This window comes from Natrix helvetica (genome assembly GCF_964273705.1).
Source record: "Natrix helvetica genome assembly, chromosome: 2".
In the NCBI taxonomy this organism is placed as follows: Eukaryota; Metazoa; Chordata; class Lepidosauria; order Squamata; family Natricidae; genus Natrix; species Natrix helvetica.
In genome coordinates, this window is record NC_138552.1 from 66,955,950 (window position 1) to 66,970,047 (window position 14,098).

General features: G+C 40.2%; 1 protein-coding gene across 2 annotated transcripts in view; it reads right to left on the bottom strand.

Annotated features, from left to right (window-relative positions):
- Positions 1-368: 368 nt before the first annotated feature.
- Positions 369-14,098, bottom strand: part of NAA35 (N-alpha-acetyltransferase 35, NatC auxiliary subunit) — a 31,621-nt gene continuing 17,891 nt past the window's right edge. For both annotated transcript variants that reach the window (XM_081943544.1, XM_081943543.1), the window contains exons 16-23: positions 9,024-9,122; positions 7,794-7,972; positions 4,630-4,766; positions 3,852-3,919; positions 3,169-3,309; positions 2,619-2,741; positions 1,606-1,686; positions 369-751 (exon numbers count right to left, since the gene is read on the bottom strand). In XM_081943544.1, the coding sequence (XP_081799670.1) occupies positions 692-751; positions 1,606-1,686; positions 2,619-2,741; positions 3,169-3,309; positions 3,852-3,919; positions 4,630-4,766; positions 7,794-7,972; positions 9,024-9,122 (888 nt within the window). In that variant the 3' untranslated portion in view covers positions 369-691. The remainder of the gene's footprint in view (positions 752-1,605; positions 1,687-2,618; positions 2,742-3,168; positions 3,310-3,851; positions 3,920-4,629; positions 4,767-7,793; positions 7,973-9,023; positions 9,123-14,098) is intronic.

Consider the following 14,098-nt stretch of genomic DNA (forward strand, 5'->3'; position numbering starts at 1 on the left):
GCTGGCTGGCCACGCCCCCAAACCAGCTCGTACGGATGCTCATCCTGCCTCGCCTTCGCCAAGTGCATCAACACAACTTCCTCCTCCTGCCTACACATAGGTAAACTATTCGCACTAGCAAGAGCAAGGAGCAGTCAAAATACAAAGAGTAAAGAGATGTAGAATCTGTCTAAAGTTTCTCGAGGATATATATTCTATCCAGGATCAGAACATAAAACAAAAACGGATACTTACTTTTGAAATTTTTTTTTTTGTCCAAGAGTATCATGATAAGTAACAGCAGTAACTTAGAGCCAAGCTTTATGAGTGGAACTTTAATATTTGATCAGAGGCAAACAGACAGAAGGACCAATGAATTCTTATGCATATCAAAACAAAACAGTTTCTTTTATTGCATTGTATTTTCAGAGTGGTCAAGCATGTTATGAAATGTTCCAACACCATTCATAAAAATGACTTACAGATAATATACAATAAAATAAAAAACAAAAAACTGTTTCAACAATGTACGAATCAAATCAGCTTCAGCAGAACATTACACAAACCATTTTAAAAGAGCAGTTATTCCAGCTGTTCAGGAGGACTGAATGAAATTGCTTCTGACATGAGTACTTTTGACCAAAAGTTTCCTGTCCTTTTTCAGCACAACATAAAGGAGATTCTCCAAGCAAATTATAATTTATCTGTTCTCCTAAACAAGTTTCACTACTGGGAAATATCTATGAGGAGAAAAATCAAATTCTGGAGGAACCTGGAAAAATAAATATATACATATTAGTGTTAATTTAAAATAGCTTTTCAAGAATTTTGTCATTCCAAGTTAATTTTTAAAATATCAAGTATACCAGAAAAATTCCAAAAGGGTAGGTGAGAGGAAAAGATTGACATATTATGAACTTTAAAGAATATTCAGTGAAGCTGCTTCTGAATAATCATACTCTTCACTTATTCTTTGTAACTAGAAATATGTCCCATTAACATAACTTTAGATCATCACATGTAACTTGAGTACCTCAATCAGACATGAACTTGCAACACTGGTACCTTTGCAATGGGTACTTTAGTATTATATAGTAAAAGTCATGGAAGAGGGCTTTTCATCCACACCAGATGTGTCAAACTGGCAGCCGATGGGCCAGATGTGTCACACGCAGGCCATACCCACCCCAGCTCCACGAATGGGAAAAATGTCACGAAACGTCATGTGATGACAATGTGACACCGTAGTTTGATACCCATCATCCACACTATACACCACAAATTTGTTCCTGGCCAGGCCCCAAACCTCCATTACAGATGTCCCAAAGGGGTTTTTTCAATAGGCAACTGGACTTTCTGGTTTTTTCTTTGAAGACGTTTCACTTCTCATACCAAGAAGCTTCTTTAGCTGTCAATGAGAAGCGAAACATCTTCAAAGAAAAACCAGAAAATGCAGTTACTTCTTGAAAAAGCACCTTTGGGACAACCATGACCTGGATGACTGAGAATCTCCATTATAGATATTTCAGATTTCTGCTGGATACAGTTCAATATGACTGGCCCCATTTGACAGATTTCAGTTTGTTTCCCATGGCAACCACTTTAATTTAACTGCAATTTGCTTACTTTAGAATCCTTTTTGTGACCTCCTGCCAGCAGCTTCATAACAACAATATTTGGCTTGGCAACTTTAAGAATTCGATTGACCTAGACAGAAATAGTCAAGTTTCATATTATGTGTGCGTAGTTAAGAGACCAGTTGCACTGAAGACTTAATAATCCTCCTTGCAGTTTTTATATTTATTTCTCCATAATGGCTTATTTATTAACCCAATTGTATACTAACAAATGTGCTTTACAAATATATTGTTCTAATGTATAAGTAATAAGCACAGTGACATGATTTCCAAATATTGACAATATTCCAGGATATATTGCAGCATTCTGGGGAAACATAAAAAATGCTAGGTTGTTGTCAATATCTTTTAAAAGATGGACTTCTTTCCATATTCAGAAATGATCAAATTCTCTGGTTCTTTTTAAGTAAACTACTAGCAAAGTTACAAAACAAGAGGATGCAGAGCAGATTTCTGACTAATTAACAGAAAAGAACTAGTAGCTAAAGCTAAACACTGTAATAACTAGAATTTTAAATCTGGGGAGCAGTTCTATTTATAATGATTTCCCCGGCCATTTTTCTTTATTTTGATTGATCTGAAATTATATTACATTGTTAACACAGTTGAACTGATTTTTCTTGTTAATTAATTTATAATAATTTTTTAAATTATTTTAATTATTTTTAAAAAAATATTGAAGATTATGCAGAAACTGCCACTATGGAAAAGAGCTGACCTGTAACATCAGTAACATCATTCTATAAACTGCTAGAGTTAATATTAAATAGTGTTTATAAACTTAATTCTTCTAAGACCCTTATTTGTGACTTAAGAGGTTCCATCATAAAATATCAAGCAATTAAGTCTCCAAAAACTTCAGATAGTTAAGGACAGTAGCACATTTAACACAAAAGAGTTGCAGAGATATGTAGACAATCTGCATTTGTCTCCCTTCAGTGGATTTTGAATATCATAAGCAAGTTTCAATTTATTCTCTCTGTTCTACAGTCAGATGTTTACCTCATGATCTGGGTTAGAGATATTCTCCAGTATCATTTTAGCTTGCTGGAAGTGTTTGCTAGCAGCCATGTAGAGATCAGAAGACTGAGGTGGAGGAGTGTATTTGTTTAGATCAGACATTTCCTAAACATTAAATAATAAATATCATTTAAAATTGAAGCAATAAAATATCCTTATAGAGTTAAAAATATAAATTGTGGTTTGATGAAAAGAAACAGCATACAGAACTCTTTTAATTATTAGTTCATATATAATTTTAGAATTAAACAGGTTATGGTTTCTTCACTTCTGGTATTGTAAAGACTAATAAATTATACTTTTCAAGACCACTAACACGGCATGCAAAATGCTTTTTCCTATTTTAAAGGCAGGCTTGGGATGTGACTTGTTGTAAACCACTGTTACTTGCCTTCATTCCAAGGAAAATAAATACATACCACCAGGAACAATTGCTTGTGACGATGAAATGATTAACAAGAATTGTGACAAATTAGTTTTTTAAAAAAATATTAAAGTAAAACATGTAAATAACATGGATTTAATGAGTCACCTTGAATTGCAAATAGTGCACAGGAGGTGGTGTGATGACACTGTTGAATGGGGCAAATCGATGTTCATATCGAACTTGTTCACTATCAAGTTCAAATTTTGGCTTCCTCACTTTACCATCCATGTCAAAAGCAATCATAGTCTTCAGGAAAATGCAAAGTAAAAGCAGCTTGTTACAACAAGCAGTAATGGAAATGTTAATATAAGTACATACTAGTTAGAAATAATAGGAAAAATGGTTTGTATTTCTGATTATAACTGCATATGATTCTTGACATTCCACCCTAGTAATTATCTCATGAAATATGATTCGTAACTGTATCACTGGAATTAAATGGAATTAGCTCTTTCATACTACTAACAGGTGACTATGCTAGTGAAATGTACAAATAAACTTTAGATGATCCAATATGTGGTAGCCCAACTGCTTTTGGTTACAAGGATGTTTAGCAATTTAAACCTTGTTTGTTAGATTGCTTGTTGAATTAGTTACCAAAAATTGCCAGGTCCAACTCAAAGTGCTGATGCTAAAGCCCTAGATCAGAGGTGTCCAACGTTGGCAACTTTAAGACTTGTGGACTTCGAATCCTAAAATTCCCCAGCCAATTTGGGTATACAAATGTGCCCTTTATAGATCTGTATTTTTTAAAAACTTATTGAATTACATAATGTGTAATACATCACCTTGTACATTCCAGCACACATATTTTGATAGGCTTGGCTCATTGTAATCTCTCTGCTCAGAGGACGAGCTGTAAATTTTATGCATAGAAAAAACACGATCATAAAATTGTGCTAACTTCTAAAATATTTTTAAAAACCTATATAATCTGAAAAATGAGGCAGATCTCATAAGTATATTTATTATTTTATAGAATTTGCAATGATCCTACTACAGAAACTAAACTGTGAGGCACCCATGCTAAACATTCTCTCAAAAAGGCCACTTTCTAATATACTGCTGACTGAAAAATAGTAATAATAGAAAATATTTTTGTTTATTTATAAACCATTTGAGTTGTAAACAATTAAAACTATACAAATGGGGGGACCTACTTTTTTCTTCTAATGATAAGAGCAAGCTACATTGCTTGACAAATGAATTATGAAAACTGGCAAGATTATTCAATGGGAAAATGTAATTAGTGAAAAGAGAAGTTCACATTTTTAAACGTATTCAAAAACAAAATAAGAAATAAAGATCATATTCCATGATTATTATTGTTACTTAATAATTTATTTTACAATGTCTATGCTATGGGTATATGTCATTTTATTTAGATTTTATTGAAGAATGAGGTTGGAGATAATGAAACTGCTTATTTGGAAGAATGTATATAATTTAGATTTCGATGGCTCCATATAGCTGAACTTTCAAAAGGCAAACCATAAGTTCAGATGTCATAAAAGAAGCCTGAAACAAAACAATGAAGCGTTTGCAAGACCTGTCTCAAAAATATACCTTTTTTCTTTTTCTTCGTTTTTTTATTACTCCGGCCTTTCTGTTGTTCTTCCATTATTCTTTCTTCAGCCATTTGAGAACTATCAGCACGACTGAGTGTTGACATTAGCCATGCATATAGAAATTCAGACAGGTACCTAATATAGAAAGAGTACTTAATTTTAGGACATTTACTAATTTTTGATTACTTATTTGTTCATTTATTAATCAAATTTATATAGATGTCCATCTCAAGAGAAGTGACTCTTGGCAACGTGCAATTGTCAATAAAAAACAACATACACATTAACATAAACATTTAAAAATAGCAAAATCAGCATTACAAATGGAGATAATTAAAACTAAAAATATATACAAACCCCAAATAGAGAAAGAAAGAAAGAAAGAAAGAAAGAAAGAAAGAAAGAAAGAAAGAGAAAGAAAATATGTACCTCAATACTGGAGCCATTTAAACAAGTCTGCAGTTTCCTGGGACCCCCTGCCCTGATGATATAACAAGGTCTTGAGGGACTTCTAAAATATCAAAAGGGATAGAGCTAACCTAATGTTGAGGGGGAGGAGTGGGGAGAATATTCATAAGGTGGGTGCCACAGTAGACAAGGTCTGCTATCTGGGACCCGCCAGATAAGGTTCCCTAGCAGATGGTATCCATAACATGCCTCCTCTGTGAGATCTAATGGGCTGAGGTGATACAACTGGGGAAAGGCAGTTTCTCAGATAACCCCATTTTGTACCACAAAGGGCTTTAAGGGTTAAAAGAAGCACCTTAAATCAGTTTGTTTTAATTTTATAACCAGTTTTAATTTAGATAAGACTTTAAGTAGGAAAAAATGTAACCATTTGAGAAAATTGTTTATTTTCAAATAAGTTGATAACTAAAATAAAAATCATACTTAGTATTTCCAGACAACTTTATAATTTAAATGTATAGATCCTTCATTGAATCATATTATACACCAGCTATCATTAAATGAATTTCTGTTTTCTTCATTAAAACTGTCCTCTCGTTTTTCTCAAAGCATAGAAGAAAACTGATCAGCCCAGACTCGAGCATTATCTTATTAAAATTAATACAGTCACACAATAAGATTCTCTCTGACAACTTTAGTTTATTATGAAACTAGCCTAATTTTTCCCCTCATGCCAGATCACCCTCATAGCAGTAGTTGCTAAGGGAGAGAATACTTTCTTGCATGAAGATCCTCAAGCAAACATACTGTAAGAGTCACAAGCTTGTTACATTAACCCTGAATAGGTTGCTAATTGAAATTAACGACATGTAATTTTCAAAATATTAAAAAATAATTAGGAACATCAAAGTTTATGACCAATGTCAATATATTAACAATCTAAGAAAATATATTAGCAGAGGGACAGCTGTAGGTGTACTATCAGAACTTTGCAAGCACTGATCAGTGTAAGGGCTCTATTGCATGAAGCAATGGACAAATTACGGGGAACTAGAAGTCTTTCAGGTATAGTCATGTGAAAAAGTAACTGAAACGTTTGACTTTTTCAACATATTTGGGCTTACAGGTATTTGATCTTCATTTCAACAATATTGACAAAAGGGATGTAACAAACGCATCTTGTAGTCCATTGTGTAATATAAATGAACATAAACACAAATTTCACCTGTGGGGGGGGGGGGAATACATCTCTGCATTTGTCACTACCTCATATACCTAAAATTAGAATTTTAAAAAATTAGTATCATGTGTACCATATATAGGCAAATCTAGGCAAAACCTTAATGAAATCTCTGATGTTTAGTTTGATTCATTGTGATGGTATCACCATGCCTAGGTCAAAAGAGCTCTCTGAAGCTTTCAGAAAAAATAGGCACTGATGCCTGTGAATCTGGGAAAGGAGTTCAAAGATTGCCAAACAACTAGACATCAACCATTTTACTATCTGGAATATCATTTATAAGAGAAGATTTCAACAACTGCCAACTCACCTAAGTCTAGCTATCCCAACAAGCTCAACCCTAGAGCAGAACACAAGACACTGAACAAGGCCTCTAAGAATCCCAGAATTTCATCACCTCGAGCCAGCTCTCGCCACTATTGAAGTCAAACTGCATGTGTCTACCATTAGAAAGAAGCTGCTCAAATTAGATTTACATAGGAGGTATATCAAGAGGAAACCTCTGCTGTCCAGAAAGGACAGAAGAGGCAAAGATAATGATACAAATAAGTACCAAGAGACACATTTGGTGAAAATACAGCATTTACCAGAAGAACCTGATACCAAGTATAAAGCATAGTGATAGAAATGTTATGGTTTGCTGTATCAGGTCCTGAGCAATTCACCAACACAGAATCTACTTTTGTATCGAAGGTGCTTGAGGCTAATGGGAAATTACCAGCCAGAAGATGGAAGCTTTAAAGAAAGTGGCAGCAACCATAAACATTCTAGTAAATCTACCAAACTGGCTGAAAAAGAGGAAATGGAGAGTTTTACTTAAAGTTTGTTTCGGTCAAAAGGGGAAAAAAATCTCAGGTTTTGCTTACTTTTTCCACAGAAGAAAATGCTATATCTGTTAAATCTTTATTGAATAAATATTTTCAAAGTCAGTTTTCCATTGGATTTTTCTGTTCAATTACGTTATATTTATTGTCTTATACTGTTTGAATGAAGATAAAACATTGGTATGTCCGCATATGTTAAAAAAGGGAAAAAATATATGGCATGTGCTTACTATTTCATATGACTGTATGTCTGATGACTCTCTTACATCCACACCCAATGAAGACTATATTCCAGTTCCAGCTATCGAAGCTTTAAGACTAACTGCTCTTCAAAGAAAACTTCAGGCAAATAGAGGCATTACAAAACGAGGAGATAAGTAGTATTTTAGGTAAAGGAATATCTAATGCAAGTATCTCTATAAGCAAAAATAGCTAAGCAGGGTAAAACTCATTAATTTTGCATGATGCTTAGAAAAAAAAAACAAATTCATTGAAGTATCAAAAATATTGAAGATATCTTTAAATATGAGTAATACGCACTTATGGAATCTCTGCCAAATCATGATCAATGGGGGAATACTAAAGCAATTGTACCCAAGGAACCTGTTAGACACATATATGCTTCACTATATTTAGAGTTAGGTCTGGATAGCACACCTTCCTAATTTGCAAGTAATTAACTTCTCTTACCAATATATGTAATAATATTCATGCATACTGTATAGCTCCAATTCAAACCCACTGAGAAGATACTGTATCATAATGCGAAGATTATGGTATAGGACCCACGTTCCCAAGCAGGCCAAATGCTGCCTTTGAGGTTCTTGTTTCAAGAGCATACTGTGAAGAGCTGCATCCACTTTCTCTGCCTAATGAAAAAGAAATATTCAGCTTAATGCAACGACGAGTGCTGAGATTATACTAACAAAAATTCTGACAAATATTTCTAACTAAAAGAGTCAGTTAGGCCTAGTGGTTAAGGCTGGGGAATTCTGGGAGTTGAAGTCCACAAGTCCACAAGTCTTAAAATTCCCAAGTTTGGACACCCCTGGGTTAAGGCCTCAATCTAGAAACGGTGGGTTCTAGTCCCACTTTAGACATGAAAGCCAACTGGGTGACTTTGGGCCAGCCACCCAATCTCAGTCCAACACACCTCACAGGGTTGTTGTTGTGGGGAAAACAGGAGGAAGAAGGATCTTTATGTATGTTCACCACCTTGAGTTATTTATAAAAATAATAAAGGTGAGATTAAAAAAAATGTTTTTTAAAAAAATCTAACCCCCATCCCCGTCGCTTGTATCTGCATTTACACCTACGATCCCAAAACTGCTGTTCTTTCACATCAAAACAAATAACCCAAACATATGCAATAACATGTAAGGATCAAAACAGTTTTATTTAATTTAGGTGTAGTATATATATCAATGATACTAATAAATTGAGCATTTTGTCTTCCATACAATATCACACCTTAGAATTTTGTATCATATATGATTTTTTCACCTTTGAAACCTATTGGATATTCTAATATTTAATGCTTTGGTATATGGTATGATATATCTTAAAACAAATTGATAATATGTTGTCTAAAGTTATTAATAAATGTAGCAACATTAGTTATGAAGAAAGTTAGTTTACCCAAATGTACGGTTTTCCTTAAATCTTATATTCCTAGATATTAACTCTTTTTTAAAAGGGCAATGGAAACAGAAAAACATGTATTGGATGTAGCTCTAGGAAGCATAGAGAACAAAAGCATGCTGCTTGAACACTGCAAACTATTCCTAAAGTTCTCACTTCAACAGATCTAAATGTACTTTTAAATAATTCTTATATAGCCAAATGAACTAGAGAGAAAATGCAAGCCATCTTCATGACAGATTTGATAAGGTGATAAGATTTGATACCTGCTTATATTACCTCATCTTGCAAAGTAGCAAATTCTTCAAGAATATGGCCAAGTTTATCTCTCTGCCGAGCTCTATTATGCCCATGAATCTGAATCAAACTGCAAAATGGCTGGAAAAAAAGGAACCAGTATGTTATATTTGAGAATTTACAGAGCAAATCTTAAGAATTACAATTACAATTATAATAGTAGAGTTGGAAGGGACCTTGGAGGTCTTCTAGTCCAACCCCCTGCCTATGCAGGAAACCCTACACCTATAGCACCTTGTGTAAAATTTCATATTATCAATCTAGTGTGTGTATGTGTATGTGTATGTGTATGTGTATATGTATGTATATATATATATATGTATATATGTATATATGTATATATGTATATATATATATATATATATATATATATATATATATATATATATATATATATATATATATATATATATATATATATATATATATTGTATTTGTGCTGATAAAATAAAGGGAGACTAGTATAGATCCATTTCGAGCTATTTAGCTCTCATCAGCTAGCCATACCCTTACTGGGATTCGAACCTGGGCTGTGTTATACACTAGGCAAGAGCCTTAGCCACTATGCCACAGGCTTCTCCTCCTTTATCAGCTGAGCCAGGGAAATAAGTATGTGTTTGTGTTACATTATTTAGGCATACCAGGGGTTGTAACACAAACACACACACACACACACACACACACATATGTTTTCGTAGATTTTCACGGGTGTAGGTATGCTGGTTTTGTTGTATTCGGGTCTTTTCCTGTGTAAAGTTGAGATTGTCTTTGCAACGTTTCGGCAGGATCGCACCTGCCATCTTCAAGCGTAGGCTCAAAAATGGTAGGATTTTTGAGCCTACGCTTGAAGATGGCAGGTGCGATCCTGCCGAAACGTTGCAAAGACAATCTCAACTTTACACGGGAAAAGACCCGAATACAACAAAACCAGCATATGTATGTATGTATGTATGTATGTATGTATGTATGTATGTATGTATGTACCGTGTTTCCCCGAAAATACGCCAGGGGCTTATTTTCTTTTGCCCCACGAAATATGCCCTTGGGTTTATTATCAGGGAGGGCTTATTGTTTTGGGGCTGCCGGGCGGCTGCTCCCTTGTGAAGTGGCTCCCGAAGTGCCGGGCACAGCCTCAGGGGCAAAGCAGCCATGAGGTAACCATGCTCACGAGCTGCCGCCCGGCAAATCCCCTCTCCAGCCGGGAAGAGCGCCATTCACTGACCTAGGGGGTAATCCCCAAAGTGCCAAGCCATGTGGCGCTCTGCCCGCTCCCCAGCTCCTGCGGCTTGGCACATTCGGGATACCCCCTAGGTCAGTGCATGGAGCTCTGCCCGGCTGGAGAAGGGGGTTGCGCGAGCGCCTGTTCCGCTCGCAGCTTCACCAAGCCCTTGCCAGGCTCTCCCAGGCCACCGCCGCTGGCTGCTGCCCCCCGCCGCCGCCGCCGCCCCGCTCCGCTCCGCGCAACTTCAAAACTCGGGCCGAGTCTTTCAGCACCGGCCGCTCTAGGAGTGCTCTCTATGGTGGGCCGGCTGCTGGAAAACTCCCTGTCCGGCAGCCAGCCCACCATAGAGAGCACTCCTGGAGCGGCCGATGCTGAAAGACTCGGCCCGAGTTTTGAAGCTGCGCGGAGCGGAGCGGGGCGGCGGCGGCGGCGGGGGGCAGCAGCAGCAGCCAGCGGCGGTGGCCTGGGAGAGCCTGGCAAGGGCTTGGTGAAGCTGCGAGCGGAACAGGCGCTCGCGCAACCCCCTTCTCCAGCCGGGCAGAGCTCCATGCACTGACCTAGGGGGTATCCCGAATGTGCCAAGCCGCAGGAGCTGGGGAGCGGGCAGAGCGCCACATGGCTTGGCACTTTGGGGATTACCCCCTAGGTCAGTGAATGGCGCTCTTCCCGGCTGGAGAGGGGATTTGCCGGGCGGCTGCTCGTGGGCATGATTACCTCATGGCTGCTTTGCCCCTGAGGCTGTGCCCGGCTCTTCGGGAGCCAGTTCACAAGGGAGCAGCCGCCCGGCAACTCTCCCCTTCGGCCAGGCAGAATGCCACTCCCCAACCTAGCGGTATCCCGAAGGCAGCAAGCAACGTGAGCGCTCCCCCCCTCCTGCGACTTGGCGCTTTCGGAATAACGCTAGGTCAGTGAGCGGTGCTCTGCCTGGCCGGAGGGGGGGTTTATTTTCGGGGGTGGGCTTATATTTTTGCCCACGCGAAAAATGTGGCATGGGTTTAGTTTCGGGACAGGTTGTATTTTCGGGGAAACACGGTATGTATGTATGTATGTATGTATGTATGTATGTGTATATATATATATATATATATATATATATATATATATATATATATATATATATATATATATATATATATATATATATATATACACAAATATGCGCATTATTATCATTATTAATCATTTATTTGACTATAATAATATTACTTTATTTTATACATTATACTCTAAATGTAACTAAGTTCTTAATTTTTATTATAACATTTCATTTCATTATCCTGTGTCCTTCTAATTGTATTCTAATTGTTTTCTTGATAAATCTTATTTGGACTTCTCTTGGCACCTTGTTGTTCATTGCATATCTTGTAAAGACTCGAAACCCTCCATCTGTTCCTTCCATCAGCTTGCCTTTAGTTATCACCGATGCTTCTGCCAGAATTTCTCTCTTTGTTTCTGCCAGATTTTCTCCCTTTTCTTCTTCCATGTTTTGAGGTTTGAGATAGAGTTCCAGTTCGTTAATCTCTCCTTTCAACATTCCACCCTGTCATTTCAGGAGGAGCTTCCTGGAGAAATGGCGGTCTGCTACAGAGCTCCGTAGACTTACGGGGGCTCTTTGAGGGAGCAGGGTGCTGCTGCCCCTCTTTCCACCATGGGGGGGCCAGGTATCCAGAGACCAGCTACCCTGGATTTTGCTACGACCCAAGTGGGGGTCCCCCAGGGTAGCGTGGCGACAGAAAAGCCTGGGAAGTGAGCCGGTGAACAGCTGAGGGGAGAAGCCATTCGAGACGCCGTTTGAAATCGGCGTCGTTTGAATCGGCGCCTGTTGAAAGCAGCGGAGCGCGCCGGAGAGCGCTGTGCGAAATCGGAGGAGAGCTGAGGAGTGCTGGAGTGCTTGAACGGCTGCGCAAGGCTCGGGAAGGCTGGGAATGGCGGCTGAAGCGTGTGGGGACGCGCTGGGAATGCGCTGGAAACGCTGAACGCAAGGCTCGAGAAGGCTGGGAATGGCTGCTGAAGCGTGTGGGAACGCGCTGGGAACACCGAATGCCAACGCCGAATTCCCTTGGCCTGCTGCGGACCGCGCCAACTGTGGTTGGTACAGAAACTATGGAGGCTGAAAAGGAAGGCCCGAGGCTGGTAGGAGTGGCGCTGGGGTTTTGGAATGGTGGTTTGAGTGTTAAGAACAAAGAACAAAGATGCAGGCCATGATAAGATACCGATGGCCTGGTAGGATGAGGGCTAGGACTCAGGAGGCTATTCAGAGACTGGGGGGGGGGGGCTGGAACCATCTACCCCCCTACTGACTATTTATTACAACTTGCCCCCGTTTCCACTTGTGTGTGCCCTGGAGGATGCCCCCCTTTCCTCTCTGACCCTATTACCTGACTGACCATCTTCCCCTACCCATCATTAACAACAACAACAACAGTTTAACTACCCCTCGCCACCCATCATTGTCCATCATTGTTTATTATTGACCATCATCGACCATCTACCAACCACCACCATTGACCATCATTGACCATACTACCCCCTCCCATTGCCTGTCATGTGACCAGCCTACTACCATCACCCCCCCCCCACCCAGGACTGGACAATTTTCTTGCACTGGAGCCCGGCCTTTTCATCTTCTTCAAACTATACTGGATCATGGTACTCGGCTGGAACATCCACAACACAGTTCCTAGGCCCTGGCGAATCTCTCTTCAACATCATATGTACTTAAGAGCAGACCTCATCCTACTGCGGGAGTCCCCCCTCTCGCAGGTGTGGCCCTCCGCCCTTTCGAGGGCCCACCTTGATGACGGATTTATTAATCTCGAGAGGTAGAGGAAACGGAGACTTAGGGGGTTTTTAGTTGATTGTTTTTAAAAATTTTGTAGGGGTTCTGGGGTGGGGGGGGTTGGAGGGTCAGGTCAGGAGCGAGGACAGAGCCAGGTCACCAGGTGTGGTCACGAGCAGAGGGAGCGGAAGGGAGGAGGAGGGGGAGGATGTCGTTCCGGTGCAGGGCCTCTTGATTCCAACGGTCGTAGGGAGGGGCAGATACGAGGACAGAGCAAAAACTCGCAGTCGGTTGGGAGACCGTGGGTGCTGGTTACACCCGGTCGCTTGTACCAACCCCCGCGTTCTAGGTGGTCAGGAGCTCCAGGCCCAGGGCCTGAGGCTGTTGTTATGCAATGCGAGGTCCGTCGTTAATAAGGCCCCCCTCATTCACGATCTAATTTTGGAGGGGGAGCCGGACCTCGCGGGAATAACGGAGACCTGGCTGGGCCACGAGGGAGGTTTGCCCCTCGTGGAAATGTGCCCGCCAGGTTATCGTGCATTTCACCAGCCCCGGGCCCAGGGAAGGGGCGGTGGGGTAGCAGTGATTATTCGGGAGGACTTAGAGCCGAGGGAGTCCACTGTGCCACAGACGTCCGGTTGTGAATCCCTTGTTGTGAAATGGGGCCCTGGGAGACAGTCGGGCCTGCTGATAGTATACCTGGCTCCTCGCTATACATCAGCGGCCCTGCCCGAACTCCTCGAGCTGGTCGCATCGGTGGCGGTTGAGACCCCCAAACTTTTAGTGATAGGGGACTTTAACCTGCCATCGGTGGGAGGAGCATCCGAGGGGGTTCGGGAGTTCATGGCCTCCATGACAGCCATGGACCTGACTCAATTGATTCAGGACCCGACACACAAGGGAGGTCACACCTTGGACCTTGTTTTTGTCTCTGGCCAGTGGCTGAGTGATCTGGGAGGAGGAGACTTAACCATCACTCCGTTGTCATGGTCAGACCACTCACTCCTCCGACTTGACTTCCCTAGAGCTACCCCCCGCTGCGGGGAGGCGGAACCG